Here is a 27,189-nt window from a genome sequence, read left to right as displayed (position 1 = left end):
AACATCAGCCAACACGCACATTCCTCAATCTCATGTTGGCCAACTTCAGTCAGGGCCTGCAATTTCATTACATCCACAGTGGGAGAACCAGCAGGTAAAGGATGAAGTAATTGTACAACTTGTCGTTCTATATAATGTTGCTTGTGATCTCTTAAACCATTTCGTTTCCATTTAGGCTGTACCAGAGAGCTCACAGGTATCAAGTCAGAGTCAATATGAAATGCCCCAAACTGAGCAAGGATCTGGTGCTCGTTACGAATACGAGCTTCCTGCTGATTTGTAAAAAGTGCAGCAAATATGTACTCAAATTTTAAGCATGGTGGCAGATATGTACTCAAATTTGTAACGCAAATTTAGCAGATATGTACTCAAATTTGTGGTATTTTATATGTTGTAATTAAATTTGGACCTCCCGATAAATAAAATCTCGATTTGGTAGAAGTATATTATTTCACACATATTTAACCAGTAGTGTATATTAGTCATTTCCATGTTTTCAAAAAACTTTGGACCCTAGGATAAGAATAAAATCCGGTTGGACCCTCCTATAAATAACCTTATGGACTTAGCACCAAGCAAGAAATTTTCCCTTGAACAACGGCAAACTTACCTCGTTGGGGGTTACCACTTCTCCGACAAGTAGCACGTGACTATAAACACCACCAACAACAACCAGTCCCTTTAACCGTCAGATTAGTAGTTAGATGAGAAACTCAAAATCAAACGTCCCACATCCAATCTATTCCTTAAACCTCGTAACTACCTTAATAATAATCCAACGGCCAAAATTCATCCAACAGTATTGATCTTTGACTTACTTCCTCCTCCTCCTCCTTCAATCATCATCATCAAGAAATTTTCATTTCTGAGTTTCAAAAGTTAGGGTTCGTGAATCATGATTGAATGGAGAAGCAAGAATGTGTTAGGAGTGATATTTGTCTTAATTCTTGGTCAAATCGTATCAACTAATTTAGCTGTTACTAGTTTCACTTCTTCACTCTTATCAAATCGAAGTATAAATACACCACTTACTCAATCTCTCTGTACTTACACCCTACTAGCTCTCGTTTACACTCCTATCTTCTTGTTCCGTCGACAGAAATTGATGGTAAGAACAGGGGGGTGGTTCAGTTTATCAATTCAGCAGCAATTTATCAATTTACTGTATAAAAATTGAATCTTTGGTTTTTGCAGGTCCCTTGGTATTGGTATCTTCTGTTGGGGTTTATTGATGTCCAAGCCAATTTTATGGGTTAGTAGTTGCAGAATTTATGTTTTACTGGTAGAAAATAGAAATGATTTGCAAAATTGAATTTTGGGTGTGTTTTAGTGTTTGTCATGGGTGCTAAATTGGGAATGTGATTTGATTTGTAGTGATTAAGGCATATCAATATTCGTCGATTACGAGTGTGACGTTATTGGATTGCTGGACAACACCATGGGTTATGATCTTAACATGGATATTCATAGGGACTAGATATAGTCTATGTCAGTTCTTTGGTGCAGCTACATGTGTGGTTGGTCTTTGTTTGGTGCTCTTGTCGGATTCATCGGGCGGTGGCTCATCAGGTAATTGCTTTTCTTAGATCAGTCAGTTGATTAAGCGAGCATTGTTTGTTCAGTTGCCAGGGTACTAATTGAAATTGCATTAAACAGCACTGTTGGTTCAGTTCTTGGGGTACTAATTGAAATTGCTTACAGGTGGATCGGCTCCTCTTCTTGGTGACGCACTTGTCATTGCTGGAACACTTGGTTATGCACTAAGCAATGTTGGCGAGGTCAGAAATGATGTTGTTTCATTTTCAGTCATATCATTCATAGCTTGTCACTTGTGAGAGTCCACTGGACCTGTCTGGGGTATATCATAGTTTTTCTTAAGATCCGTAACAATTTTGATAAGTCGATAGCTATAGTGATTTTCTTTACCTTCATAGTTTTTGGTGGTCATGATAGAGAGGTTGTTGCATTCATTTACTTGCATAACTTGTGTATCATCCGTATATGCAGGAATTTTGTGTTAAGAAAAAAGATCTTACTGAACTTCTTGCAATGCTCGGTATTTTTGGAATGCTTGTGAGCATATGCCAGGTGTATCCTTTTTGAAGTTAGTTTACTTTCCGTTTCTGTCAGAAGTTAAAGGACTTAGTGCCATGGCTTGCAAAATCAAAATTTGTTTCATTCTTTGACGCTATCTTAGGCTACTACTTGAGAGGAGTAATGTGGAAGCGATCAAGTGGTCTCCTGAAGTTGTAAGTAATTACTTTCTGTATGCCTCTGATTTCTGCAATGAGTATTCTATAGTAGTTAACTACTTACATCATGTGTTTCCGTCAGTGACTGTTCGCGCTGAACTAATGGTTGTGCTTCTCTGGTTTCCAGATATCACTTTTTGGTGGCTTTGCACTATCAACCTTTATGTTCTACTCGATTGTTCCTTATGTTTTGAAGGTCAGTTTCAGATCAAAAATTTGTGAAACTGTTTTCTAAGTGGGAACGAACTAATGGTTGTCCTGCTTGAGTATCATTTCTTTAAGGAGTGACAGACTAAATTGGAATATAATTTCATATTGTTCTCCATGTTTTCCACCGATGTTTGTTCTTTTCATGCAGTTGGGAGGATCTGTGCTATTCAACCTCTCAATTCTAACATCAGATGTTTGGGTACTAATCATTCGGGTTTTCGTGTATCAGCAGAGTGTAACTGTCCCTGAACTCTACTTACTTTGCTTCTAGTTTTAGTTTCTTTTAAACTTACACACAGAGTAACTAGCGAACCTGATCACCTCATTGCAGATCCCCTGGTTATACTATCTCTCCTTTGTTGTCGTGGTTATTGGACTCATCATTTATTCAACAACGTAAGTTCATATTCCAACTGCAAACAAGGCTCTTCCATCCAATATCTCTGTATATCTATTCTGCATTCGCGAATCCAATTCTTTAACTCATCATTCTGAATTCTGATACACACTTTTATTTACTCTACCAGGGACAGGAATGCTATCAGTGCAATAAACTCTGAAACTCGGGATGATGACGTTCAATACCAAATACTCGATGAAGAAAATGAGGGTGCTAGAAGTGAGACTTTGACGACCTAATATGTATGTTCTTTTGGCAGTAAGTAAAGTCATTCAGATCCTGAATTGTTATTTGTGTAGATATTTCTTATTTGAGAACAAATGTACAAGTATAGCATTCTAGTCGAGTTGAATATATGGCCAATACATCAAACTTAATAAAATCACAATTACCATAATGCTGTTCCTGTTTCACTGTTTTGAGTTTGACACAAACCATAAAATTGTGGTTATGAACTGACAATGCATTGCAAAAACATCAAAGTTGTTCGAATATAAGCGTTAATCTACATAGTCACACCAGCTAATCTAATATGAAAACATGAACTGAAACAACATTAAGCGAGAAACAAGTAGACTCATCTTTTTATCATGTACTCATGGATCACCGAAAATGCGCAAAAGCTCGATTTGCCTCGGCCATTTTATGAGTCTCTTCCTTTTTTCGCACAGCATCGCCACTCCCATTTGCAGCATCCATCAATTCACGGCTCAACTTAACATCCATACTTTTCCCCGGCCGTTTTCTGGAAGCTCTCAACAACCAACGAATAGCAAGTGCCTTCCCTTGTGCATACCCAACCTCAATAGGAACCTGATGAGTCGATCCGCCTACACGTCTTGATTTCACCGTTACATCAGGAGTTACTCCTTGTATCGCATCACGCAAAACAATCAACGGATTTGTATCAGTCTTTTGTTGAATCTTTTTCAGTGCTCGGTATATGATGTGATACGCTAATGATTTTTTCCCGTTTTTGAGAATCCGATTAACCATCATGTTAACCAATCGATTGCGATAGACTGGATCGGGTTTTCCAGTGTTTTGATTCACCCATGGTTTGGAAGATGAAACTGAATTGGGAGTGTCTCTTCTTGAACCCTTCATCACTAGTGGATGAATATTTGGAGATGAAACATTAGGTGATGGGTTGATCATCAAGAAGTTGTTGAAGTTTGGAGATTTTGATTTACTGTTACTGATCATAGAATGATAAGATGAAGAAGAAGAAGAAGAAAGGGTGATCGCTCCATTGAAAGATGCAGCAGCCATGGCTGCTATATCAAAAACCCTAGAAGGAGATCAGAGGGAAATGAAAGTAAGAAAAGGGAGAAATGACAAAATCGGAGATTTTGGGCCCCGTTCTCTGGGGCACCCTCATTTCTTTCTTCGGGGCACCCTTATACTCTTTTTGAGGTTGCATTTGCATATAACTTGTGGCTGTACATGCCCAAAGAGAGTTATCTCTAAAAAGGTGATAACATAGATATCTTCAAGCTTTTTCTTTCACATTTTGATTTTCTGGTGGTAGTTTGAGAATTTATAAGCCATGGTTGCTGCTGTTGCGAGGAAATTCTTCGCTCCTGCGTCTGCTAAGTTGCACGTCGTCCCGCGTTCATCTTCTTCATCACTTCATCAGTTCAATACCCAACAAGTTTTGTTCACTACCAACAACAATTTTGGTACTCAATCTAGTAAATTGAGTAACAGAGTTTCACTAGTTGTATTGAAGGCAACATCAGACAAGAATATTGTTCAAGCTGACACTGAAGGTGTGTCCCTTGGTACCATGAAATTGCCAGCCAATATCGATATCCCTAGATTCGAAAGCTTGTTGTTTCAGGTAAAACAATGAATTCAGCTTAATGCTAAATTTACGCGGTTTTAAATCGTCTTTTTGAAATTTTGATCTGCAATAACAGTGGGCTAATAGCTTGTGCCAAGGATCTAATCTACCACTTGCATATCCGCTAAAGGTAAGACAATGATTTATAATGTACTAGCATCATCTACATTTAGCAAGTAACTGTTGGTTTTAGGCTGTGGAATGACTTGGGGGGAGTTTGTTTCGATATACAGGTGGATAAGATAACAGGGGGAGCAAGACTGGCGTTCATTACAATTAATAATGATGGTGAAACTGAGGTTTATGTTTACATAGATTGCTTGGTAACTCCGTCAACTGACGGTTCTGGTCCAGTTTTTCAAGCAATAAGAAATGGAGGCGCCAAAGGTCAGACGCCTCCAGGGGAGCCAAGAATTATGAGAAGCTTACTTGAAGCCCTAAAGAAGTGTGTCGAAATCGCTAGAGTTTAATCATACGCACAAGTAAAAAAGATAAGGTATTAGCAGCCTTTATCTTTAATTTCAGGGTTCATACTTGTTTTGCCAAGATGTAATAATAATATACAGTTTTATGTTTGTTTCAAAACTCAGATTGTAAGTCTGCTTGTAAATAGGGGGGGAACTGGGGAAGGGACACCTATGAAAATTAAAAACACGCCGCTACTGGGGATCGAACCCGTATCACCTGCGTGACAAGCAGGAATACTGAACCATTATACTACAACGACTTGATTTGCTAGGCTAGTCCCATGATTTATTTAGTAACCATAAAGGATTCCGTCCTTGACTGGCACAAACACTCGAGTTTATTGTATCAGAACCCAGTCTCATTTGTATCTGGAGGAGATAATTTTGGCCCTCTTGGATCTTTATTTTTCCAATATGTATTCTCATCATTGTCCAACAAATCATCGTTTTTTCCCATCTCATTAACCAAATTTCCCATTCTTCATCATAGTCATTCATTGTGTTTTTGTTTGAAACCAAATATTCATCCATTGCTCTTCTCATAGAACTCATAAGTTTTTGGCTCTTAGCTTCGTCTGTCTTTTAAAAGCATCACTTGTGCATTTTGTCTTTCTAAGGCCCGTATATGATCGGAATCGGTATTTGCTCACTTCAAGAATCAATAAATATAAAACTTGTACACAATCGTGCCAAATTCATGTGACCATGTCAGTTAACTGACAGTTAAAATTTAACAATCATCATTTTGGCAACAATAATAACACAACATAAACTAAGTTGAAAGAGTACATGCTTAAAAAAATTGAACCAGTGAGTCAACTTTTAGGCTAAAGACCAAAAGCAAAATAACAAAATAAGAATTAAAAAACAAATGCTAAATTAATTGTTATACTTAGGAAAAAAAAAAGTTTGAACTAAATTGGCATTTGACAATACACAAAACACAATAGCCAAGGATGGCCCTGCTTGAAACCAAGTGCAAGTTCAGGGGCGGAGGCATCATATTGCAGGGGTGCACTTGCATCCCTGCCCAGCTGGTTCCAACGCCCATTTTAAACCAAGTTTGAGATTTTTTTCCTATCTAAGCCCATTCTCGCATTTTTGCACTCCTAAATTTTCTTTTGCATCTGTTGATACAAAGTAATTAACCCTAAAGGGGTAGCACCTTAGCATATTAAGGATTCCTCTTAAGAAAAGGGAACTTGGGGACTAGGTCCAACCCATAGGATAATGGATGGACCTAGCCCAAAAAAGAGAAACTTGAAATAGTTGGGTCTCATCCCTAACAAAATGGGCCTTTTCTAGTTCCTTGAGAACGATTTTTTGGGGACCATGGTTTTTTTGGGGGACCATGGTTTTATTTTGGGTAAAGACATTAGAAGTAATTCTAGGTCACCCCATATCTAGTTATTCATTTAATACCTAATCTACCCTCTTAATTAATTAAGTTTATGATTAGTGAAATGATTTAGTTAAAACAATTAGTGAGATTAAATTAAAAGATGGGTTTATTATTAGTTGAGTAGAATTATTGTGAGAGTAGAGTTAGAGAAGATGAAGGAGAAAAACATGGAAAATAAAATTTTTTTCCAATTCACCCCCTTTGAGTATTCAAGTGATGAAAACTCATCTGATTCTTCATCTCCATCCTCTCCTAGAATATTTGTTAATCTTCAAAATGATCCGGATTTGGTTTGTTTCTTAGATGGTGATTGTATTCTTCCCCAAAATGAAACTCAAGATGAAAATGATGGATTTTATCAACCACAACCGGAGGAAGAGTATTTGGGTGAACAGGTATGCTCCAATCTTAGATAATGTATGTTGAATTGGTAAAAACTTCCCCAAAAATGTAAAATTTTGAACTGGATTTTGCACAGTTCGGTTACATTATATGAAGAACATGTAACCGAACTGTTCTGAAGGTGTAGTTCGGTTTCCTTGTGAGATGAATAAGTAGCCGAACTCATTTGAAGATGTAGTTCGGTTACTTTATCCAAACACGCAGGTTACCGAACTCCATATTAATGGAAGTTCTGAGATGCAGTGTTACGTTCAGTTGGTTCGCAACTAACCGAACTTTACGTAAAAAAATAAAGTTTAACTAAGTGTATATAGTTCGGTTGGTTCGCAAACTACATGTACCAACTATCTAACCGAACTATGTTTAATAAGTTCGGTTGTTTCGCAAACTTGGACCTACCAGCATAACCAATCAAACTTAACAAACAAAAAAAGTCTGAAGTTCTAGTGTCTATTTCGATTATCTACATAAAATACAAAGTATTCGAACTCTGTTCCTTTTATTAGTTCGGTTGTTGCGATAAAATTCACATGTTACCGAACTCGGTTCCTTTTATTTGTTCGGTTGCTTTGCAACTTGCTTAACCAACCGAACAATGAGTTCGGTTTCCCCGATAAAATTATTATGTGACCGAACTTATTTGTCATTGCATTGATGTTGTTACATTTCTTGTAGATAGAATCATAACCTATACCAATGCATGATCAACCTGCTCCGATTGGTATGTTGTTCGAAGATACATCTACTCACTATGCGAATGAGTTGGTATTTGACTTACCTATTGATGCGAAGAATTGGGCTAGAGAACATGCCAAGAGAGTCAATTGCGTCTTGGTTTTGAATGGAAAAGAAAGCAACACTCGTTTTGAAATGGTTTGTGAGAGAAGTGCAGATCTCGATGTTAGTCACAAGAGGAAGGGTTATGAGTATAAAGGAAAGACGACGAGGAAGAACACAACGTGCTCAAAGAAAATAAAATGCCCGTTCACTAGGAAGAGCAAATTAACGACGAAATGGTTTCTAGCTATGGATAAGGTGGTAGGTCGTCATAACCACCCTCGTCCGGATGATCTTGAAGGGCATGCAATGGCCGCAAGGCTCACTTCTAGAGAAATGGAAAAAATAGCCGAGTATAGGAAATTGTGTATTCCACCTTCCACAATGCTTCGCTTATTAAAGCAAGATAACCCGGGTAACGTATCATCTTTGTACACCATTTACAATGCAATTGAGACGATTAAAAGGAATGAATGGAAGGATAGAAAAGTAATGCAATAATTATTTTTTTTGGCTCAAGAGAAAGGCTACGCGGTTCAAAAGAAGGTAGGTCCGGAAGAAGAAATAACTCATCTCTTCATTGCCCATCCGAAGAGTGTTCAATTGGCTCAATCATTCCATGAAGTTCTTATAATGGATTGCACTTACAAGACAAACAAATACGAGATGCCATTGTTGAACATTGTTGGTCGTACGTCGACGAAGTCACTGTTTACCGTTGCTTTTTGTTTTCTAAAGGACGAGCAAGAACCAAGTTACACTTGGGCGCTACAACAAGTTAAAGGAAAAACCGGAATTTTACAAGAGAATGTTTTCCGATGGGGATGATAGCCTCAACATGCAATTCCTTAGGTATCAAATCCGTCTCCACGGGGGCAATCCAATCACAAGGGATCATTGGATGGGCATGCCGATATGTGGGCACTTAATCGTCAACGCATTCAATTGTGTGGTTCACTATTTCTCAAAAGGTGATAGTTTCACTTACACTCCCAAAATAACCATATGTGTCGAGCAACTTAGACGCAGGAGAGTGGTGATTGCGTTGGTGAGCTGACGTTTTTTCCTAGTTAACCGAACCTGCATCTGGATGTTTTGGCATGTTTTCGTTTTTGTTCAACCCCTGAGTTCGGTTACACTGCACATTTGCGATAAAACCGAACGCTGAGTTCGATTACACCGTATTTTTTGTAGGTCGCCGAACTGTTCAGTTCGGTGACATGCCGTTTTTTCCTTGTTAAACGAACCTGACTCTGGATGTTTTGGCATGTTTTCGTTTTTGTTCCACTCTTGAGTTCGGTTACACTGGACATTTGCGATATAACCGAACGCTGAGTTCGGTTACACTGTAAATTTGCGATCAAACCGAACTACTTGTGTTGAATCCAAAATTTTAATTTAAGCATGACTGTAACAACAACAACATAAGACCAAATTATGAAATTCATTTAGTAATCCATATAACTAAATGTTGGAAGCAAACATAAGAAAACAAACTACCAAATCCGCAAAACAAAAGTCTTCCAAACATAAGGAAACAAACTACCAAATCCGCAATAAAAAAGTCTTCCAAACATAAGAAAACAAAGTACTAATTGTTGCAATCACTCATTTACCACGACTACTACGAGAAACTTTTCTACTCTTGCGTTTAGGAGCTTTAGGTCGTCCTTCGTCACTAGGAGTGTCATCTCCACTGCTTTGTTGTTGAACCATCCGACTTGAACCTTCCCCTTGTTGGCGACTCCTTTTCAACGGCATGGTCTGGCTTGGATCAACGTGGCTTGTATCGACAAGGTCGGGATTAAAAACATTTGTTATTTGGTTGTAGAGGTATGTTTGTTCTCGAGTGTCCATCGGCTCTCCACTCCGGATTTTTGCCATCAATTTCTTCAACAATTTAGCACTTGCCTTCACCTTTTCTCATCAAAAACATAAGTCACTATTATTTTTCAATACTTTATAACATTTTGAAAAACAAAAATAAGAGGAAATATCTTACCGCCGAATTCCACAAGATCAAGGCCTCATCACCACACACAGGGGTGGGCTTCATAATCTTCTGAGCCTCTTTCTCCATTGCCGTCGCTTTTGCTTTATCAACACGGGCTTGTTGGACACTGTTTATTACACGAGGATGAGAAAAATGTTCATACCATTCCATATATCCATCTTCAGCGGCATTTGGCTCATCAAACGAATCTTGTAACTCTTCGACTGGAACAAGATAATCCCCAAAGTTCTTCCACTGGTCCACTGGTCCACTGATGGAGCAGGATCGTATTTGGGGATGAAATTCTTCTCGTTGTTCTTAGTTCCGGCCTTCTTTACTTTGAAGTTTTCCACTTGTGGGACACTTTGGACACAAGAAAGTTGTCTAAGTACTCTTCGAGGATTATACATTGTACAACCCCCAGGATGAAACAACGGTCCATTATAACCCGCAACAGGTGAGAAATTAATAACATCAACATCCTCCTCGTCTTCATCTGATGCAATGCTGTAAGGATGGAAAACCACATCTTCCATTGTTAACTTATCCAATGTCTCCCTCAACTCCAACACCTTTTTTTCCTTATTCTTTTCCTGTGAGTTCAAAAATTCATATTTACCAGCTGTAGGCTTCGCATAAGTCCAAGGAGTGCGAGCATTAGACAATTGCAGTTTAGGGAAGTGGTCGTACACCCAAACCTATGAGAAGAGGCAAAAAATAATACATTCGCAATATGATTAGTAACAATACACATTCATTCACTTATATATTCAAACACACAAACGATAATTTAACGGGGTACCTGAACAAGGGTGTATAAGCCTCCAAAATATAGACTCCTAAGCCTTAAAGCTTTTTTGAGTTCCACTTGAACGAATGAAAGAACCGCAATGCCCCAAGAGTAGTTGTTCATCTCATCCAAGGGGTCCAATAGCTGGAGGTAATGAGCATTTACCACGTGGCCTGAAGTGTCAGGGAAGAAGATGGTTCCAAGTTGATATAACAAATAAGCAGTCACATGGTGCTTAGTCTTCTCCTCTGTCATCACCAACTTTCCTTGAGCAACCAAATCTTTCGTCCCTGAAAACTCATCAAACAAGGTTTTGAGCTTGATCTTTTTTCAATTTCTTCTTATACGTGCGGTCTTCCTCAAACTCATTATACTCATCACCTTCCTTAGGATCCTTGTTAGCTCGCCTAAACTCACATTGTGCCTTTTTATCGCTCCATCCTAGACACCTTTCGACTAGTTTTTCAAGAACTTCATAACTCATCGAGGGATCGTAGCCATCTCGAACACTTGTTCCTGTAATTGGTAGGGCTGTGATTATAAAACAATCATCCGGAGTTATTTCCATCTCACCAAAAGGTAGATGAAAGGTATCCGTTTCTGGATAAGACCTCTCGGCAAATGCAGTAACAGCGACAACATCAAATTTTTGGTGCGCATGTTGTATCCCGTTCCATAGTACACAATCAAATACCGCCAGGCGAACCTCATCACACTCATTTTCTATATTCCATACCTTGTTCTTTTGACGTTTCAAAACACGAACAACATTTTTATGATCCTAAAAAAACAATATCATATCTTATATACTAATATATATAGAAAAGAACAATATATGTCAAAATATAATAAATTGACTGAGAAATCTAAATCTTGATGGTTAAGATTGAACCATACCTTTGTTGCAAAGATCTTGGCAGCCCATGAGTTTTTGTAGCCCATCAATACCTCCCCGACATCTCTTGGAGTACCATATGTTGGATTCTTTGGCGGAAAACACAAATCCTTATGAGGAATGTACGAATATCTAGCACAAGGCTTTTTAGGCGTCTTTCTAGGTCTCTTTACCACTATGTCTGCGTGTTCCTCTTCTTCTTCCTCTTCATCCGAGCCCTCCTCTGATTCATCATCATCCTTATCTTCATCCTTGTCTCCGTCTTCCTCATCATCTCCACCCTCATCATCTCCACCCTCATTTCCTCCTCCTTGAGCTAGTTCATCTTCTCCACCTTGATTATGTTCTTGATTGCTCATCTCTTCCACGATCTCTTCATTAACTTGTTGGATTACGTTGTCAACATTATCTCTATTGACACCATCTTGGATGACAACACCCGGTAATGACCCACCTCTATACTTAGCATTTTTGGTTCCACGCTTATCGGCACCTAAGTGTTTTGGGCCTCTAGGCGTGGGAGTTCTTAAATCTTCCGGTAATGGTTGGTTAGATTTCTTACCTTTGCCACTAAACAAAAAAACAAAAGAAATAAGGAATAATTCACGAAAAAAAAAACCAACTCAAGAAAAAAAAATCGTGTTCCAGGGTAGAGTTCGGTTACTCAATTATTTTTTCGAGAAAACCGAACTCCACATATATATGTAAATAGCCAAGAGTTCGGTTTGTCAAAGTTTTTTGCGAACAAACCGAACATATAGGAACAAGTTCGGTTATATGGGTACTAAACATATAGGGAAAAAAAGAACAGTTCGATTACATGGCAATTTTTTTTTTTTTTTTTTGTAATAAGGGTACAGTTCGGTTACATGGAAGTTTTAAACATTTATGCGAAACAACCGAACAAAGGTGCTAGAGTTTGGTAGTGTGGGTACTAGAAATTTTGGGAAAAATCAAACAGTTCGGTTACATGGATTTTTTTCCTATTTTTGGTAATATGGCTATAGTTCGGTTACATGGAAGTTCAACAATTTTTTTTCGAAACAACCGAACTCACGAGTTAGGTAACCTAGTTTTCAATCCTATAAAACCGAACTGTTCTCCGTGTTCTTCGTTTCATGGAGTTCGGTTAAGAAACTAGGGCAACAATAAAAGACGCTATAACAGAACTAAACACTGTAACTTCAATTTGAACCCTATTTTGATGATTTCTAATCAATTGAATCGATGAAAATCAAATTAAAAGAAATGGGTTTCTCGGGAAATACTTGCGAATCGGTCCCATGGAAGAATCAGGCTTCTTACTGTATCTATTATACTGGATTATGGATTCACTTGGCTCTTCCACTTCTTTATGAATCTCAAAATCACTTGGCTGATTTGCTAGATGTCCTTATAGGGGACATTTTCCTGGGAGTCTTTTGGTTTTCTTTCGAAGAACCATTCTTATAGTCTATTAATTAATCGACGATGAAAATTTTATGAATCGACGATTAATCGATGATGATGACGCTGAAATGGGGAAGAAGAGAAGAACAAGAGGGAGAATAGTTTTCTCCTCAAAACTGTTTTCTTTGTTTTCCTTTTTTGGGTGCGGCTAGGTTTAGTTTAGGTTTTGAATTAGGTTTTGTTTTAGATTAAATTAGAAGCAGTTATTAAGTTAGGGTTAATTTTAATTAGGGTAAGGGCCAAATTAGTAATCTCATGATTTTGGACATTCCTTAAAATTGTAGGGTAGGTGGCCTAATAGGACCATGGTCCCCAAAAAACCATGGTCCCTAAAAAATCGTTCTTCCTTGATAACTTGGAAAAGAGGAAAGTGGTAGTTTTGTAATATATTACCCTTATGAGTGTTTATTCATAAGGAGGAGAGGAAAGATTATTATAAAAGGAAAATAAAGGAGACTTAGGATAGGACAACAATTCATCTCTTTCTCTCTTTTCTTCTAATTCTCTTTCCATTCACCTCTAAAGGGATGGGCTTGCTGTGGCTTGGACTTGCTTCTCCTTCCCATTTTTACCCTATCAACAACATCCATAGTAAATTTTTGCACCCCCATCTTATAATTCTTGGCTCCGCTCCTGTGCAAGTTAGGGGCTTTAGTTATGCTACGCCTTATCTAACAATCCTGTTATTGGGGCGGCATGTTCCATTAGAGGGGCGGCAAGTGTGATAACAATGTCCCTCTAGTTGGTTAGGGGATGTCCTATACGGGGTGTAAACTGACTAGATTACCCATTTCACCTTAAATGGACTAATTTACCCTTGTTTTTTTGGTTGAAAAGACTGAATTGTCCTCCCCTATTTTTAACCTAATGGAATTAGAAAAATCAAAACAGTTACTATTTTTTCAAATTCATCTTCTCTTCTCCTCCTCCATTAAAACTGATTTTTCATCGTCCTCGATTAATCGGCGATTTGAAAATTTGATAATCGTTGATTGAAAACTATATTAGAGATGTCGAAGAAGAAGGTTGACGAAGATTGTAGCCGTTCTAATGAACCACATCCTCCATTAGGTCAAGAACATCAATTTGAAACTCCTCAACCGTCAAAATTAGGCACAATGACTTATATGAGGTATGTTTCGAAAAACCCAGTTTGGTTTTAGTCTATTGTGTTTGATTTAAGTTAGTTTTGTATCAAAAATTAGGGTTTTGGATCAAAATTGAAACTGAAATTTCTGTGTTGCATGTAAGTTACGGCTGGTAGTAACTCCAGTTGGAACCGTAACTATAGATTTGGTTGATGTTACGGTTTGTTGTAACTCAAATACCAACCGTAAGTTCTTGATTTTGAGATAAAATGTTCAGTTACGTTTTTATTTTGAAACCGTAAATGGCTTACGGTTGGTATCGTTACTTAAGTTACGAAACGTAATCTGTCCTGTAACTTTCATTTTTTTTTTACGGTTTGTAATTGCATCACTGTTATCAACCGTATTTGAGTTACGACTTGTAACTCAAATAACCTTACCAACCATAGAACATCCTGTAACTTAGTAATTTGCCCAAAAAAACTTACAGTTTATCTCTATTCATTAGTTACCAACCCTAGGTTACCTACGATTGATCTCGATTCATTAGTTACCAACCGTAGGTTATCTACGGTTGCTATAAGTTGTCATTTTACAAACCGTAACTATGCATGCTCACCAACTTTTTTGTTTTTTGTTTTCTATATTATTTGTTCTACCCTTAGTAAATCAATCAATTGTAATGCTTGTGTAGGAATCCTGATAGGGTTAATAAAAAGAGAGGAAATAACTTAACCCCGATTAATCATACGCCCACCCCTCGCGGTGACAAGCATTTAGGGGTAGATAATAGAGGTATCCACAAGAATGAGAAGAGGAAGAATAAGTTTGAAATTAAGTTGAGAGAACCACCTGTGGCTGAATCTAGAGTTGAGTTAGAAGGAGTGGAACATAATGATCAAGAAGAGGTCAGAGTCGAACTAACCGTGAAGACAACGAAAATGAAATTGTAGAGGAAGAAACTAATGAAGATGAAGAAGAATCTAAAGAATCCGATGATGAAGAAGAGGAAGAAGAGGAAGCAAATGATGAAGATGAAGAAGAGGAAGAAAATGATGAAGACAAGGAAGATGAAGAAAATGATGAAGATGGCGAAAATGCCAAGGGAAAACAGATTGTTGTAGATGCACCTCGAGTGAAAAACAAGAAGCCGAGAAAGGACCCCGCACCGAAAGGGATGCATATTCCTAAAGAAAAGAGTTGTTGTTGCCACTGAAGAAGAATATGATACCTTGGGGAGAGGCCCCAGATAAGTCTTCAATCTTATTTGGTTATACCGGTTCCTGGTCCGCAAAAGTCTGTGAGACAAGGGTATGCTTTTTGTTACTTTTCTTAAAACATTCAATTTATAACTTATTTTGATACATTTTGTTTGTTTATTTCAGTTCACCAAAATATGTTTATATTTTTGTATATTTGTTTTTTTAGGACCGTGTAAGATGCATAAATTTGGTCAAGCGTCAAAGGGCTAAACATTGGCCATTAAGTGAAGAATGTGCTTCGATTCGCAATCTAGTGGTTAGTACATGATTAGGGTCTGGAATTCTTCATTGCCAATCGGAGTATGATAGTGTTTTGGTCTCTGCCTTCAGGGAACGATACTGGCTTGAAACCGATACGTTTCATCTTCCATTTGGAGAGATGACAATAACACCGGACGATGTGAAGCAAATTCTTGACCTTGAAGTTGAAGGACAATCTGTGTATGAAGGTTTCGACAACAACATATCTTGGACCTTTACAACCTTGTTCAAGAAACACTCGGGTGGGAGAAAGACGAAACCGAGGTGGAGTTTCGGTTGGCTGCTGGTTATGACCCAAGTGAACCACAGAAGCAACCTATCATCAGAAAGCTATTGTTGAAGAATCTGAGGACAAAGTTTGAAGGAACGCATTTAAAGGAAAGGGCGGGTGAGGTGATGGATGAAATAAGAGTTAGGCGTACAACTAAAGCGTATTTGTTGTATTCCCTTGGGACCGTATTCTTTCCCGATAACTCGGGAAATAGGGTGAATGTTCATTACCTATAATTGTTGAAGAATTTGGACAACATCAAAAACTATTCGTGGGCCACTGCAACCCTTGCATATTTACTTGACAGCCTAAGAAAGGCCTCGAGGGTTGGAGCTACTGAAATTTCCGGGAATGTTGCGCTTCTAATGGTAAGTTTGGTTACATTTTTATTAGTTTGTTATATTTTTAGTCATGTGCCAATCGTTTATACGTAATTTTTTTTAGGAATGGGTTTATGACCACTTTCCGAGCCTGAGACCTCCTATTGAATGGGAAGAACATGATTATGGCCTACGGGAAAAAAGTTCAAGTTCACTGACAGAAAACTAAGGAACAAAGAGGAGAAGCTCATTCAAATGAGGGAGCAAATAGATGCTTTCATTGTTGAAGATGTTGTCTTTGACCCTTATTTGAGGATCGAAAATGGAGTTGATGTTCGTAGGTTCACAGAGACTACAGGCTACAACAGACCATTGTATCATCCCACAGGTTACGTTATGACCAATCCTCGTCGAACTCTACGCCAAATTGGTCATATTCAAGAAAGGGTTATCAAGGAAAACTTCAAATTATCCAAGGAAGGATCTGAGACAAAATTCCCCACCATTGTACTCAACTACAGCCCAACTCCGACGGTTGATGCTCGGAACAACCACCATCAAGAAAGATACCAACTCGCAGCGGCAGAGGCAATTTCTTGTAACAACACGAAAGAAGCCGTTGCTGATTACATAGTTTGGTATTCTCATTTTAGTCATCCATATGTGATCAATAATGATCCGGAGGCCCATCCGTATATTCAAAAGGCTATAGCACAAAGGAAGGCGGTCGACGAGACTAAAGAGAAAAAAAGTCTATTTGGTTTGACTTGGAAGAAGCTATATTTCTTGTCCGTACGTAATTTTATTATCCTCATGACATTGGATTTTAAGATTAATGTATATTATGAAATAATCTCTTAACATTCTTTTTGATATGTGAATAGAAAGAGCGAGGACAAGCTTTGGCAAATAGCATGACTTCATACATCCGTAGTAATGGTGTGATTAAAGCTCCTCAACAAAAGATCTTGCAAGAGAAAATAAGGAACATGCATAATATAAACATGGAAGAATTGTATGAGGGGTTGGTCACGGAAGAAAGAGGCTTAAAGAGGAGTAGAAACTCTCTTAGAGGTTCGAGTAGTAGCCGTAGACAACCTTCACCTAGCAGCAAAGAGACAAATCTTGAAGAGGAGGTGCACGGTATGGGCACTAGCCAAAGAGGTGGTCGTGGTAGTCGTCGTGATGGTCCTAAAACTCGTGGTGGTGGTAGCACCAACAAAAGGGGTCGTGGTGGGCGCCATGCTTAGTTATGGTTGTGTGTTAGTTATTGATTTATGTTAATTGTGTGGTTAGTTATGAATTTCAACTTATGGATTTTAGCTTATGGATTTTAGCTTATGGATATTATCTATGAATTTGAAATTATTTGTGTTAGTTATGGGTTTGAACTTATGGATATTATATATGAATTTGAAGTTATGGATTTGTGTGTTTGTATGTGACAGTTTTGGTTTGAAAATTTTGAGTTTCAGAGTCAAATACGGTTCGTAAGAAAATATCGAGACGAACCGTAGATTGAGTTACGGTTCGTAACTAATTTTTGTTGCGAACCGTAAAACACTCTGGAACCCAATTTTTTTCTAACTTAAGTTACGGTTGGTTTCTTTATTGTTATTACAAACTGTAAATCACCCTGTAACTTTAAATTTTCAGATGCCACCAATTAAGGTTGGTTTGTATTTATCTAACCAACCGTAATTATGCCGTTAAACAACCATAACTCTGGAATTCAGTTTCTCCAGAGTTACGGTTCGTACATTCGAAATAATTACGAACCGAAATTCTGGAATTCAAAATTCTACAGTCTTACAGTTGGTTGAGTGATTGTAGTTACCAACTGTAACTTCTATTATCCAGAAAAATAAATAATTGTTTTCACTGACATGTCCTTGTTTGATTTGAATATATAGACGTTATAACATTCAACAACTTCATTTTCAAAAAATAGATCCGTTACATAGTATAATTTTATATATATATATGCTTATCCTCCTCAATAGAAGTTACACCTCCACATGAATCATCTCTTACCTTAAACTAGATTATGGCTCAAAATCCTGAATTCACTTTGGAAGAAGATTTATGTATTTGCCGCAACTTTGTTCTATGCTATCCAAAAAGAGGAGAAGAATGACGTCGATGTGGTTTTGTGAGTACAAGTTATTTGAGAACTCTTTTTGAAAATTTTTGTTTCGAAACATGTAACCCTTATAACCGCGATCAAATTATGTTGTATGTTCGATGTGGAACTATTCGGGATAACGTTAAAGAATTTATGGCATTAGTTCGTATTATGGGTGAAATACGATTACGGGGTGAAACTGACACTGATGTTTTAGAGAGCTCTATTCAATAATGGAGACGATGGAAAAGGTCGAGTTTTCAATACTTACCTCATTTCAACATTCTTAAAGACTTCTATCGCACTCATAGGCCTGGATATTAGTATCTTTTTAAGTCGCATGAAAGAAAATGAGTTGTAATGTCATTTATATTTGTAATGGTTTAATGGTTGTAATGTTTAGTAATGAATATGGTTTAATGGTTTTAAATGACTTATATATGCTTGGTTCTTGTTTTCAGTGTAAGTTACGGTTGGTAATTATATTATCGTTACCAATCGTAAATAACAATGCCAGTTAGAGAATACTTGTAAAGGTAGTTACGGTTGGTAACTAGATTATCGTGACCCACCGTAAACAACAATGCCAGTTAAAATGTGTTTCTGAGTCTAGTTACGGTTGGTAAGTAGATTATTGGTAGGCTCAGAAACCTACAATAATAATACTGCAAGTGCACAGTGTCTAACTAGGAGAACAATGGAAAGTACAGGTCGTTCCAACGAGGAGTGTGAAATACTTCTACTAACTAATACCAAGAATCAACAAATCAATAAGGTGATGTTTAACGATTTTTCAGAAATTCTGGACAAAATGAAATAAAAATAATTGTTAACAATAAACGGAATGAGAGCGGGTTATTAGGATTTTCGGTTTCTACCAAATAACTATGCAAACTCTACTAATCTTTAAAAATATATTCCATGATTTTATTTTCAAATACTGTTTCTCCGCTATAGTTTTCTTCGCTTCATGGGTAGTGATTCTAAAACATTACCTATCAATCCTTACATACCACGTCTAGGGATTTAACCGAAGCACGAAATATCAATTCAAAAGCATAAATAATCAAGAAAATCACATAAACGATTAAACACCAAGCTTTGTGAAGAAAAATTATTAATCAATCAAATCATTATTAAGCATATATCAATGTAGAGTTTTTACAATTAATTGGTTTCTACCTAAACCCTAACAAACAATCTAGCAAATCATGGAGAAAAAGAAATCAAAACAGCAAAACCCTCTTCTCTATAAACGACCGTAGCCGCGCCTCCTCGTTTCTCAAATAGTCACCCCCTTCTTATACACCTTCCTTTTCTTTTATTTTATTAATCAAAGTATCAAAATAAATTATTCTATGAAATATCTTGCATGCAAGTTTATGTCGTCATCAGTATCTTTCCCCAAATAGTATTGCCACCTCGTTCTTCCAACGAAATAATAAACTCCCCTTATTTCCAAAATCTCCCAAATGAAGAAAGAGTTATTTTATTTCCAAAATAGTCACGTGTAAATATTCCTCAATTAATTCTTCACATGACAAATAAATTATCTTTCTCAGTGGAATATTTTCGTAATAAAGTAAGAAAGATAAAATAGTTCCCATTTTCAGTTTCCATGTGCCAAACCCACTTTGATTTCAATTCCCTTGCTGCGTTTCTGCCTCGCCTCTGAAACAATTCTATGCTGCTGATATATATGGAGATACCAGACCAGCTACATTTTGTCATTTTTTGTTATTGTGGTTGCTGATATACGGAAATACCAGGCCAACCCATTTCATCATTGTGGTTGCTGATATATGGAAATACCAGGCCAACCCGGCTGTTGATACATGGAAATACCAGGCCAGCATAATAAGTGCTGCTGATATATGGAGATACCAGGCCAGCATAATAAGTGCTGCTGATATGGAAATACCATGCCAGCATAGTAAATGCTGCTGCTATATAGAAATACCAGGCCAGCATAATAAGCTGCTGATACATGGAAATACCAGGCCAGCATAATAAGTGCTGCTGATATATAGAAATACCAGGCCAGCATATTTCTCTTCTGCTAAGATACTTCAGCTTGAGGGGTCTGATAGAATTCACCGTTAGTGACACTCCTCTTACATCATTAAACCTGCAACAGTCATTTAAAACTGTATCTAATCCATCATGTCCCAAGTATGAACTGTCATTCTTTGATTGGTTACTTCTGATCAGTCATGTCGGTTTGTCTGTGTTTATATCGTTTCTTGTTTCTTCTTTATTTGTAACCAAGACAATTGAGTTGATCTATTGCCTCTCTGTAACTATTCTGTGAAATGAAAACCTTATACTAATTTGTGCCGAGCGATCTATGCTAAAGCGGTGGCGTCTTTGATACAAACACTCGGCCAAAGTTCCGCCGCTAAACAGATATATCGTAGCAACTACATTTTTGGTTATCCGAAATTCTAATTTCTTCCCATATAAATTCAGCTCTTGTGAACTCAAAATCTCACATCTTCTACTCCCATAATTTCACTTTAATCACGAAAAATGCCTCGCGGAATTCGTGGTGTTCAGTATACTCAAAATAAGGATTTAACTGTTTGTAAAACATATGTTTTTTAAATCAGAGAACGTATATGTAGCGATGAAGCCGAGTAGATTCTCGATCTTTAGGGTAACATTTTTGCAATGTTCATGGATGAAATGAGGAACCAGATGATGCGTGATGCTTAAGAATTGTCGGGTAGTTTTTAAAAATTAGTCGTGTAGTCACGCTAATTTGCAGCCCAGGTAACACACAATAACTGCCATTGATTGAACAATGAAACTGTCGACGAAGTGGTACAAAGAACTCTAGAGACATGACAATCATCTAATAGCAGACCCTTCCGTTTCCGAAACTTGTTTCAACATCCATAGGAAGTTTCACAGATTCAGCCCCTTCTATCTCCTAAAACCATCGCATATTCATCTTAATTATACAACTTCCTTCGACTGTGAACTATGAACTTCCTTCGACTGTGAACTATGTGCTACTAGAAACTTGGTTTGCAATAGTGGGCTAATAGCTTATGCCAAGGAGCTAATAAGAGATAGTTATCAGTACTACTGAACTATGTGCGCATTTACATTAAGCAAATATAGGTGGAAAAAGATATCAAGACAAAAAAAACGCCGTTGCCGGGGATCGAACCCGGGTCACCCGCGTGACAGGCGGGAATACTTACCACTATACTACAACGACCCTATTTGCTAGTTTGCCCTGACCAAACTTACTAAACTGAAATTTGCAACGCAGTTCCGCAACTCAACCGCGGTATTCCCGGGGCTTGGGATGTAGGAGACACCAGGCACAGACCAAGTATGAGGCATGCGTTCATTGGTTACTAGTCGGCCCAAATGCACCTGAGTCCTGTGTCATGGTCATAGATGCACAGTCCAAGTTATCTTCTGGTTCTTTCTTTAAATCTCCAAAACAAATTTATAACTTCTTAGGAATAAGGGTCATTTTTCTATTAACCAGCCAAATTAGGCAAATCAATACAAAAGGACACACAAAAGTAACATCAAAAACCAACTAAAGAAAGGAACCTCAGAAAAGGGCGCCCTCCAAAGAAGAGAGAATCTACAGTACTGTTGATGTGGTGACTCTAAGTTTGCCAAGAATGAAGGCGTAGTATGATAAACCACCCGTCTTAGCAGCCCATTCCCACACACAATACTGCCAAAATTCTGGCAAAAGAGCTGGCGGCAACCCTCCAGATACAGCAGTTAAGAAATCACTGCTTCTAGCCATCACCAGTATTTCCTTTTGATGCACCACTACTACAGCAGAGGACTTTGGTCTTCAAAAGGTCGATTGGTTTCCATTACAGAGGAGAGACGGAATTGAGGAGAATAATCTGAGCAAGTCAGTCACAAACTTCATTGAAAAAGACTTCTCCTGACAACCTGTTCTTGGTTCCATCGTACTGCAGTATTCAAGCCTGAGAGCAACTGCCTGCATATTGCTTGATTCTCTTCTGTTGCTGCTCTAACTTCACTGAACTCGCCTGCAAATTTGAACATTATAATACCAATTCGAGCATTTTGACTTCTCAGATTTAAGAAAATAAAAAAAGATAAAAAATAATATATTAGGTAGAGGGAAGCAACATTTACCAAGACATATCACACGTTTGCAGTAATATATTTGAAAATTTCTAGTCAGCTCAAAAGACGACAATTAAAAACTGATCTAATAACTTAGATCCATGGTGAAACTCTTCCGTTATATGACCCTACTCCTTTGGGCAATCCATCTATGGAATTTCGATGCACAAAGACTCACAGGATCAAGAAGGAAATTACTTTCTAGTTTCACCAATAAAAGCAGCATTGACTAAGACATATATATATATGTACGTGCCAGACTATTATCATTTCCAAATTTATAATCAGCTCAAAAGAACGACTGTGAAAATGATCTAGTAAAAATTAGATAAGATAGAACAACCAAACACACTGTACTTGAAAACAAATACTTATATAGGGCAGCAGCGCAAAGAAGAACTACCGTATCTTCCCATCCTCTCCAAGTTTCCCATGAGTGCCATTTCTATGGAGCCATCTCTATGATCTTTCCGATGTCTCTTGTGTGCACCTTCACCATCTGAATTAGGAGTGCATGCATGCTGCCCAGACGCAAAAAAAAAAGGAAAATTTTAGTTTATACATGCTATGACCCCCGGAATTAAGGAACAAGCAACCAAGAAGTGAACGCATGATACTATTACCTATTCTTGATTTTTTTCTAGAACTACTATGTCTTTGTGATTTCTTTGAATTATCTTTTTCCTCCTCCTCCGAACTCATGTCTTCAGCCCCACTTTGGTCACTTTCAGAGTTTCCTATCCTTATCCTTGTCCCATTTTCTGTCCTCCTTCACGCCAGATGCATCAACAGTGTCGCTCTCTGTATCATCCTTCTTGGAGCCTCCCTCTCCTTATCCCTATCAATAGATATGGACAATTTATGTAAAACATATTGCCGAGAATTGCCGAGAGAAAGAGAACACAAAAGATGGGAAATATTAATGAACTTAATTCCAAATCTCATATTTGCTAAATCTTAGTCGCCTCCAAGTAGTGGCCACAAATGAATTTTAACCTTTTTTCTGATTTTCTACCCAGGTGAAAATAAAAACTGACATTATCCTCGAACTCTTGGAATCACATGCAAAGCATACAGAAGATACTTAAAATGCTAAAAATGTAACGTAACTCACATAACCTGTATCATCTTTTGTTCCAGGTACCATACAATTAGACAATTGAATGTCACATATTAACAAAGTCTTCTTTATTGTCCTAATTCGTAAATTCAGAATTTATTTCCCCGGAATTAAAATACCTCAGACTTCACCAATTTCAGGGGTGTGACAGTTGTTTATATAAAGAAAGTTTAAAGTTCGCAATACCTATACTCTTGGATGTCCCAACTTGAAGATGTCGTTCTACTCTAAGGTGAGAGAATATATGAGTGCTAATGTTTGCGAAGACTATCATCTTATGAAATATTGCAGACTAAGGATATAGAAGTTCTAGTGCTAGTATATAATCATGATATACCTTAATTGAGCGTAATAGATCAGAGAAGTCATCAGCTAGGAGTTGACGGTTTTTAGCCTCCTTCTCTTCCTTCACCTTAATCCTTTCCAGCAGCTCTTCAAATACAAGCTGCAACACATGTTACAAGTCAGTGTAGACTCGCAACCACACACATCGTACACAAACATCAATAATGGAAAAAAGATAATAAGGAGCAGATACTTACGTCGCTGTAGAAGAGAAAAATCACTACCTGCAAGTTGATATCTTATACCGGGTTCAAGTACTCGGCAATAGCAGCCATGAACTCTTCATAAGTCGAAGCAGATGACATAGCAATCTGCAAATTAACCAACATATGAAATCACAAACAAACCCAAAATTTGCAACTAAACGATTTCTTCGAATAAAATGAACAGTTGGAATAAGAAATTACCTTTCCCAACTTCATAACATCTTTTACTCGAGTTCTATTGTCTCGGTACTTGGAAAAAAATAATGAAGTGTTTACATAGAAGAAAAAGAAAAAAATATCTAATGGACTCCAAAGGACAGTTGAGCTAACATAAAGTTACTAAACTGCCAACCTTCGGAAGAAACAATAGTAATCCAACTATACAAACTTTCTTATCAAACAAAAAACCACAAATAACATGCCCAAAACATAGGACTACTACTTCGTGATATATATTCTTCATTTTTTTCAAACGAATGAAGCATCTCAATATTTTTAACTGAAATAGCAATACAATCATAAACAAGAGCAGAGCTAAAATATGAAAGACCAGCAGGAACAGGAAAAAGAAGAAGAGGGAAAGACAAGGTACACTAGTTCTGAAGTAGGTCTAGGTAATTAAGCTGACGCTGGAATACCTTCATTAGTTCGGGAACTTCTAGCTCGTATTTCTTGATATATTTTTCCAAAAAAGACTTGTCTGTGATTGTTACAAATGAATTAATACAAGGTTTTTTCTGAATCAGACCCTTGGAGACTAAAATCTTAACAACAGAACACCTAGGTATAATCCTGTTCTTCAAGCTATAGCAAAAAACTTTTGAGGCTCCAGAAATACTTAATGAATTATGACCCATATCGTTCACAAGGAAATTCATAATCCCCATAATCTTCTTTTCGGAAGCCATCATACAGCTGGGATGTTTCCTAAATGCTGCATGAATGTGATCTTCAGACCAACCCCATCTCTTGTAAACATCCATCTTTTTCCTCCAATTGGCTCCATTCATTGATGTTAATCCATGTATAGCTCTAAGAAATGTGGTTTGTAAGTGATGGAACCCCATTTCTTTAACCTTTTCTAAAATCTCTTTAAATCTATTGGCGCTTTCTGAATATGCTCTTGGTTGGGCGCTTAAACACATATGAATATTAGTTTCAGGAACACCTTCATTTCTCAAAAGCTCTACATTGACCATCACTCTTTTAATTCGGTCCGCACTGATAATCCAAGAATTTCGTTTAATCATTTTAATGACATGTACATCAGAGTGAACAATGCTCTTAAGTATTTCAAAGGAAGGAATTATTTCTCCCTTTAAGCCTCGCGTCAGAAATTTTGGGAACCTGGAGATGAAGTTGGCAAGCTCAATTTCATAAATTCCTTTTGATTTGAAGAAATCCAGTTTGGGTTGAAGGGTTTTATGAGGATTAGATAAGAGGATGGATGGTTCCTTGTTTATTAGCTTAGAAATGTCGGGTTCAGTAAATCCATATGTTTTGAGTAGGGTTAATACTGAATCTGGTTTCGTTGTGGTTTTAAAATTGATTTTTTTAGAAGCAATAATTGCTTCAGTTTGTGATAATCCACATGAATTAATCAGATAAGAAACCACAAATGATGAATCAAAATCATAAGAACAATTGACATTATTACGCTTATTACTAGTGGTAGTAGAGAAGGAAGAGAAGATGGAAGTAACCCTAGATTTTGAAATTACAGCAACATTTTGATTTTGTATTCTGAAAAAATACTTAGCTGGTAATGTTGAAGAAGAAGTTGTCGTCCTCTTCAGAGTTACTCCCAATTCACACCACAAAGATCGATACATTTCGCCCTAGAAATCGCCAGAATGAAGAATTAGAGAGACTGGGCTGGGAGAGTGAATTTCAGGGGTAGTAAGAACCAAAAGAATCTTATAAGCCCCCTCTCCTTCTAGAGATGCGACATATATATTTCCACCCCTTAGAGCAATTCCAATGGGCTGATTATACACCTGGTAATGGAACCCGAGTGTCGTCTCACACTGAATCGGTCGGTTCTTCCTGCCCGACAACGACTAGAAACATCCAACGGCTACGAATCCCCCATATAAATTGAGTTGATTTCAACACTAAAATCACACCTTCTCCTCCTTTCACACTTATAAATTCTTCATAATTTCACTTCAATCTTCATCATTTAATCTCCAAAAATGGTTGTTCGAGTTCGTGGTCCTAGGTTTTTTTTAAATGAAGATTTAGCAATTTTCACGGCTTATGTTACTCAAACAAGAAATAACATCCATGTTGTTACGAATTTTACGCAAGAGACTTTCTGGCAATAAGTTTTTGCAATGTTCGTTGATACATGAAATAATCGCCCCTTAGCAGGGCTAGGAAGCCCCTAAAAGGGAGAGAAACCCAACTTAAAGCGTATGGGACTTGGAGACTAAATCCCAAGTCCATTAGCAAAGTATCCATATGAAGGAAACGATAAGGAAGGAATTAATGGAAAAGAAGAAGGTCACATTAGAGAGGCATGGCATTAGTGGTAATTAAGAGGTTTAAGGACATGTGTCATGATGACAGAAAAGGAAGGGATTTTGGGAAACTCTATATAAAGAGGTACATAGTACAATAAAAAACAAGTTATCTCTCATTTTATTCCTAGAAAGTCTGTCATTAGGTGTAACTAGGACTTGTAGAACCAAGATCACCCCTAAACATTTGGCGACCACAACCAGAGGCTTGTCTCTAGTTCACCATGACGCACCAGGAAAGAACCAACAAGGGCGCGCCAAGAAATCAATTGACCGACCGACCCATCAACCTTGATGAAGTAACAATAGAAGAGGAAAACGAGAACAACGAAGAAGAAGTTCCAACACAAGATGCAGTCCCATACCCAGTGATACATGAACCCTAGAGCGAGGAAGCAAAAGCAACACGGGATGGATACATGACAAATAACGCAGACACCAGGCTCGCCATCCCTGAAAGATATACATAAAATCTAGAAGGACGCGTTCGAAGAAAACAAGAATTGAAGGAATGGATGGAGAAAGCAACAATGACACACCAAGATCTCCCTGAGAAAACAACGAGAAAACAAGAATGCAAGAAAAATAAATCCACAACAATGTCGCAGAAAGCCATAGAAAAATATATAGAGACAAATTACCACGTGACAAG

The 27,189-nt window shown here is 37.6% G+C and overlaps 4 protein-coding genes and 1 non-coding gene across 9 annotated transcripts; 2 read left to right on the top strand and 3 right to left on the bottom strand.

Moving 5' to 3' along the window:
- The first annotated feature begins 829 nt into the window (after positions 1 to 829).
- On the top strand, positions 830 to 3,257 carry LOC113309669 (solute carrier family 35 member F2-like). Its single transcript, XM_026558145.1, has 10 exons — positions 830 to 1,108; positions 1,195 to 1,252; positions 1,375 to 1,569; positions 1,702 to 1,778; positions 2,008 to 2,090; positions 2,198 to 2,249; positions 2,380 to 2,448; positions 2,611 to 2,697; positions 2,794 to 2,858; positions 2,990 to 3,257. Exons 1-10 carry the CDS (start codon positions 896 to 898, stop codon positions 3,099 to 3,101), a joined length of 1,011 nt encoding a protein of 336 aa, XP_026413930.1. The 5' UTR covers positions 830 to 895; the 3' UTR covers positions 3,102 to 3,257.
- Positions 3,228 to 4,252, bottom strand: LOC113309670 (30S ribosomal protein S7, chloroplastic-like). Its single transcript, XM_026558146.1, has one exon. The coding sequence runs from the start codon at positions 4,132 to 4,134 to the stop codon at positions 3,466 to 3,468; it is 669 nt and encodes a 222-aa protein (XP_026413931.1). The 5' UTR covers positions 4,135 to 4,252; the 3' UTR covers positions 3,228 to 3,465.
- A 66-nt stretch (positions 4,253 to 4,318) lies between these two features.
- Positions 4,319 to 5,305, top strand: LOC113309671. Its single transcript, XM_026558147.1, has 3 exons — positions 4,319 to 4,705; positions 4,785 to 4,838; positions 4,942 to 5,305. Exons 1-3 carry the CDS (start codon positions 4,412 to 4,414, stop codon positions 5,176 to 5,178), a joined length of 585 nt encoding a protein of 194 aa, XP_026413932.1. The 5' UTR covers positions 4,319 to 4,411; the 3' UTR covers positions 5,179 to 5,305.
- A 16,059-nt stretch (positions 5,306 to 21,364) lies between these two features.
- TRNAD-GUC lies at positions 21,365 to 21,436 on the bottom strand. Its single transcript has one exon. It is a non-coding gene; the product is annotated as a tRNA-Asp (tRNA).
- Positions 21,437 to 21,683: 247 nt separating this feature from the next.
- Positions 21,684 to 25,903, bottom strand: LOC113313475. Of its 5 annotated transcripts, none has more exons than XM_026562255.1 (6): positions 24,217 to 25,903; positions 24,007 to 24,120; positions 23,802 to 23,909; positions 22,968 to 23,182; positions 22,748 to 22,865; positions 21,684 to 22,244 (listed from the first exon to the last, which is right to left on the bottom strand). In XM_026562255.1, the coding sequence occupies exon 1, from the start codon at positions 25,845 to 25,847 to the stop codon at positions 24,609 to 24,611; it is 1,239 nt and encodes a 412-aa protein (XP_026418040.1). In that variant the 5' UTR covers positions 25,848 to 25,903; the 3' UTR covers positions 21,684 to 22,244; positions 22,748 to 22,865; positions 22,968 to 23,182; positions 23,802 to 23,909; positions 24,007 to 24,120; positions 24,217 to 24,608. The 5 variants fall into 5 exon arrangements, with proteins under 5 accessions (XP_026418040.1, XP_026418042.1, XP_026418037.1 ...); XM_026562257.1 differs by having other exon boundaries at positions 24,034 to 24,120; XM_026562252.1 differs by having other exon boundaries at positions 24,654 to 25,903.
- Between the last annotated feature and the right edge of the window lie 1,286 nt (positions 25,904 to 27,189).

The sequence above is a fragment of the Papaver somniferum genome, chromosome 9, assembly GCF_003573695.1.
Source record: "Papaver somniferum cultivar HN1 chromosome 9, ASM357369v1, whole genome shotgun sequence".
Classification (NCBI taxonomy): Eukaryota; Viridiplantae; Streptophyta; class Magnoliopsida; order Ranunculales; family Papaveraceae; genus Papaver; species Papaver somniferum.
Note: the sequence above shows the minus strand (reverse complement) of the source record. Positions and strands in the feature narration are given on the sequence as shown.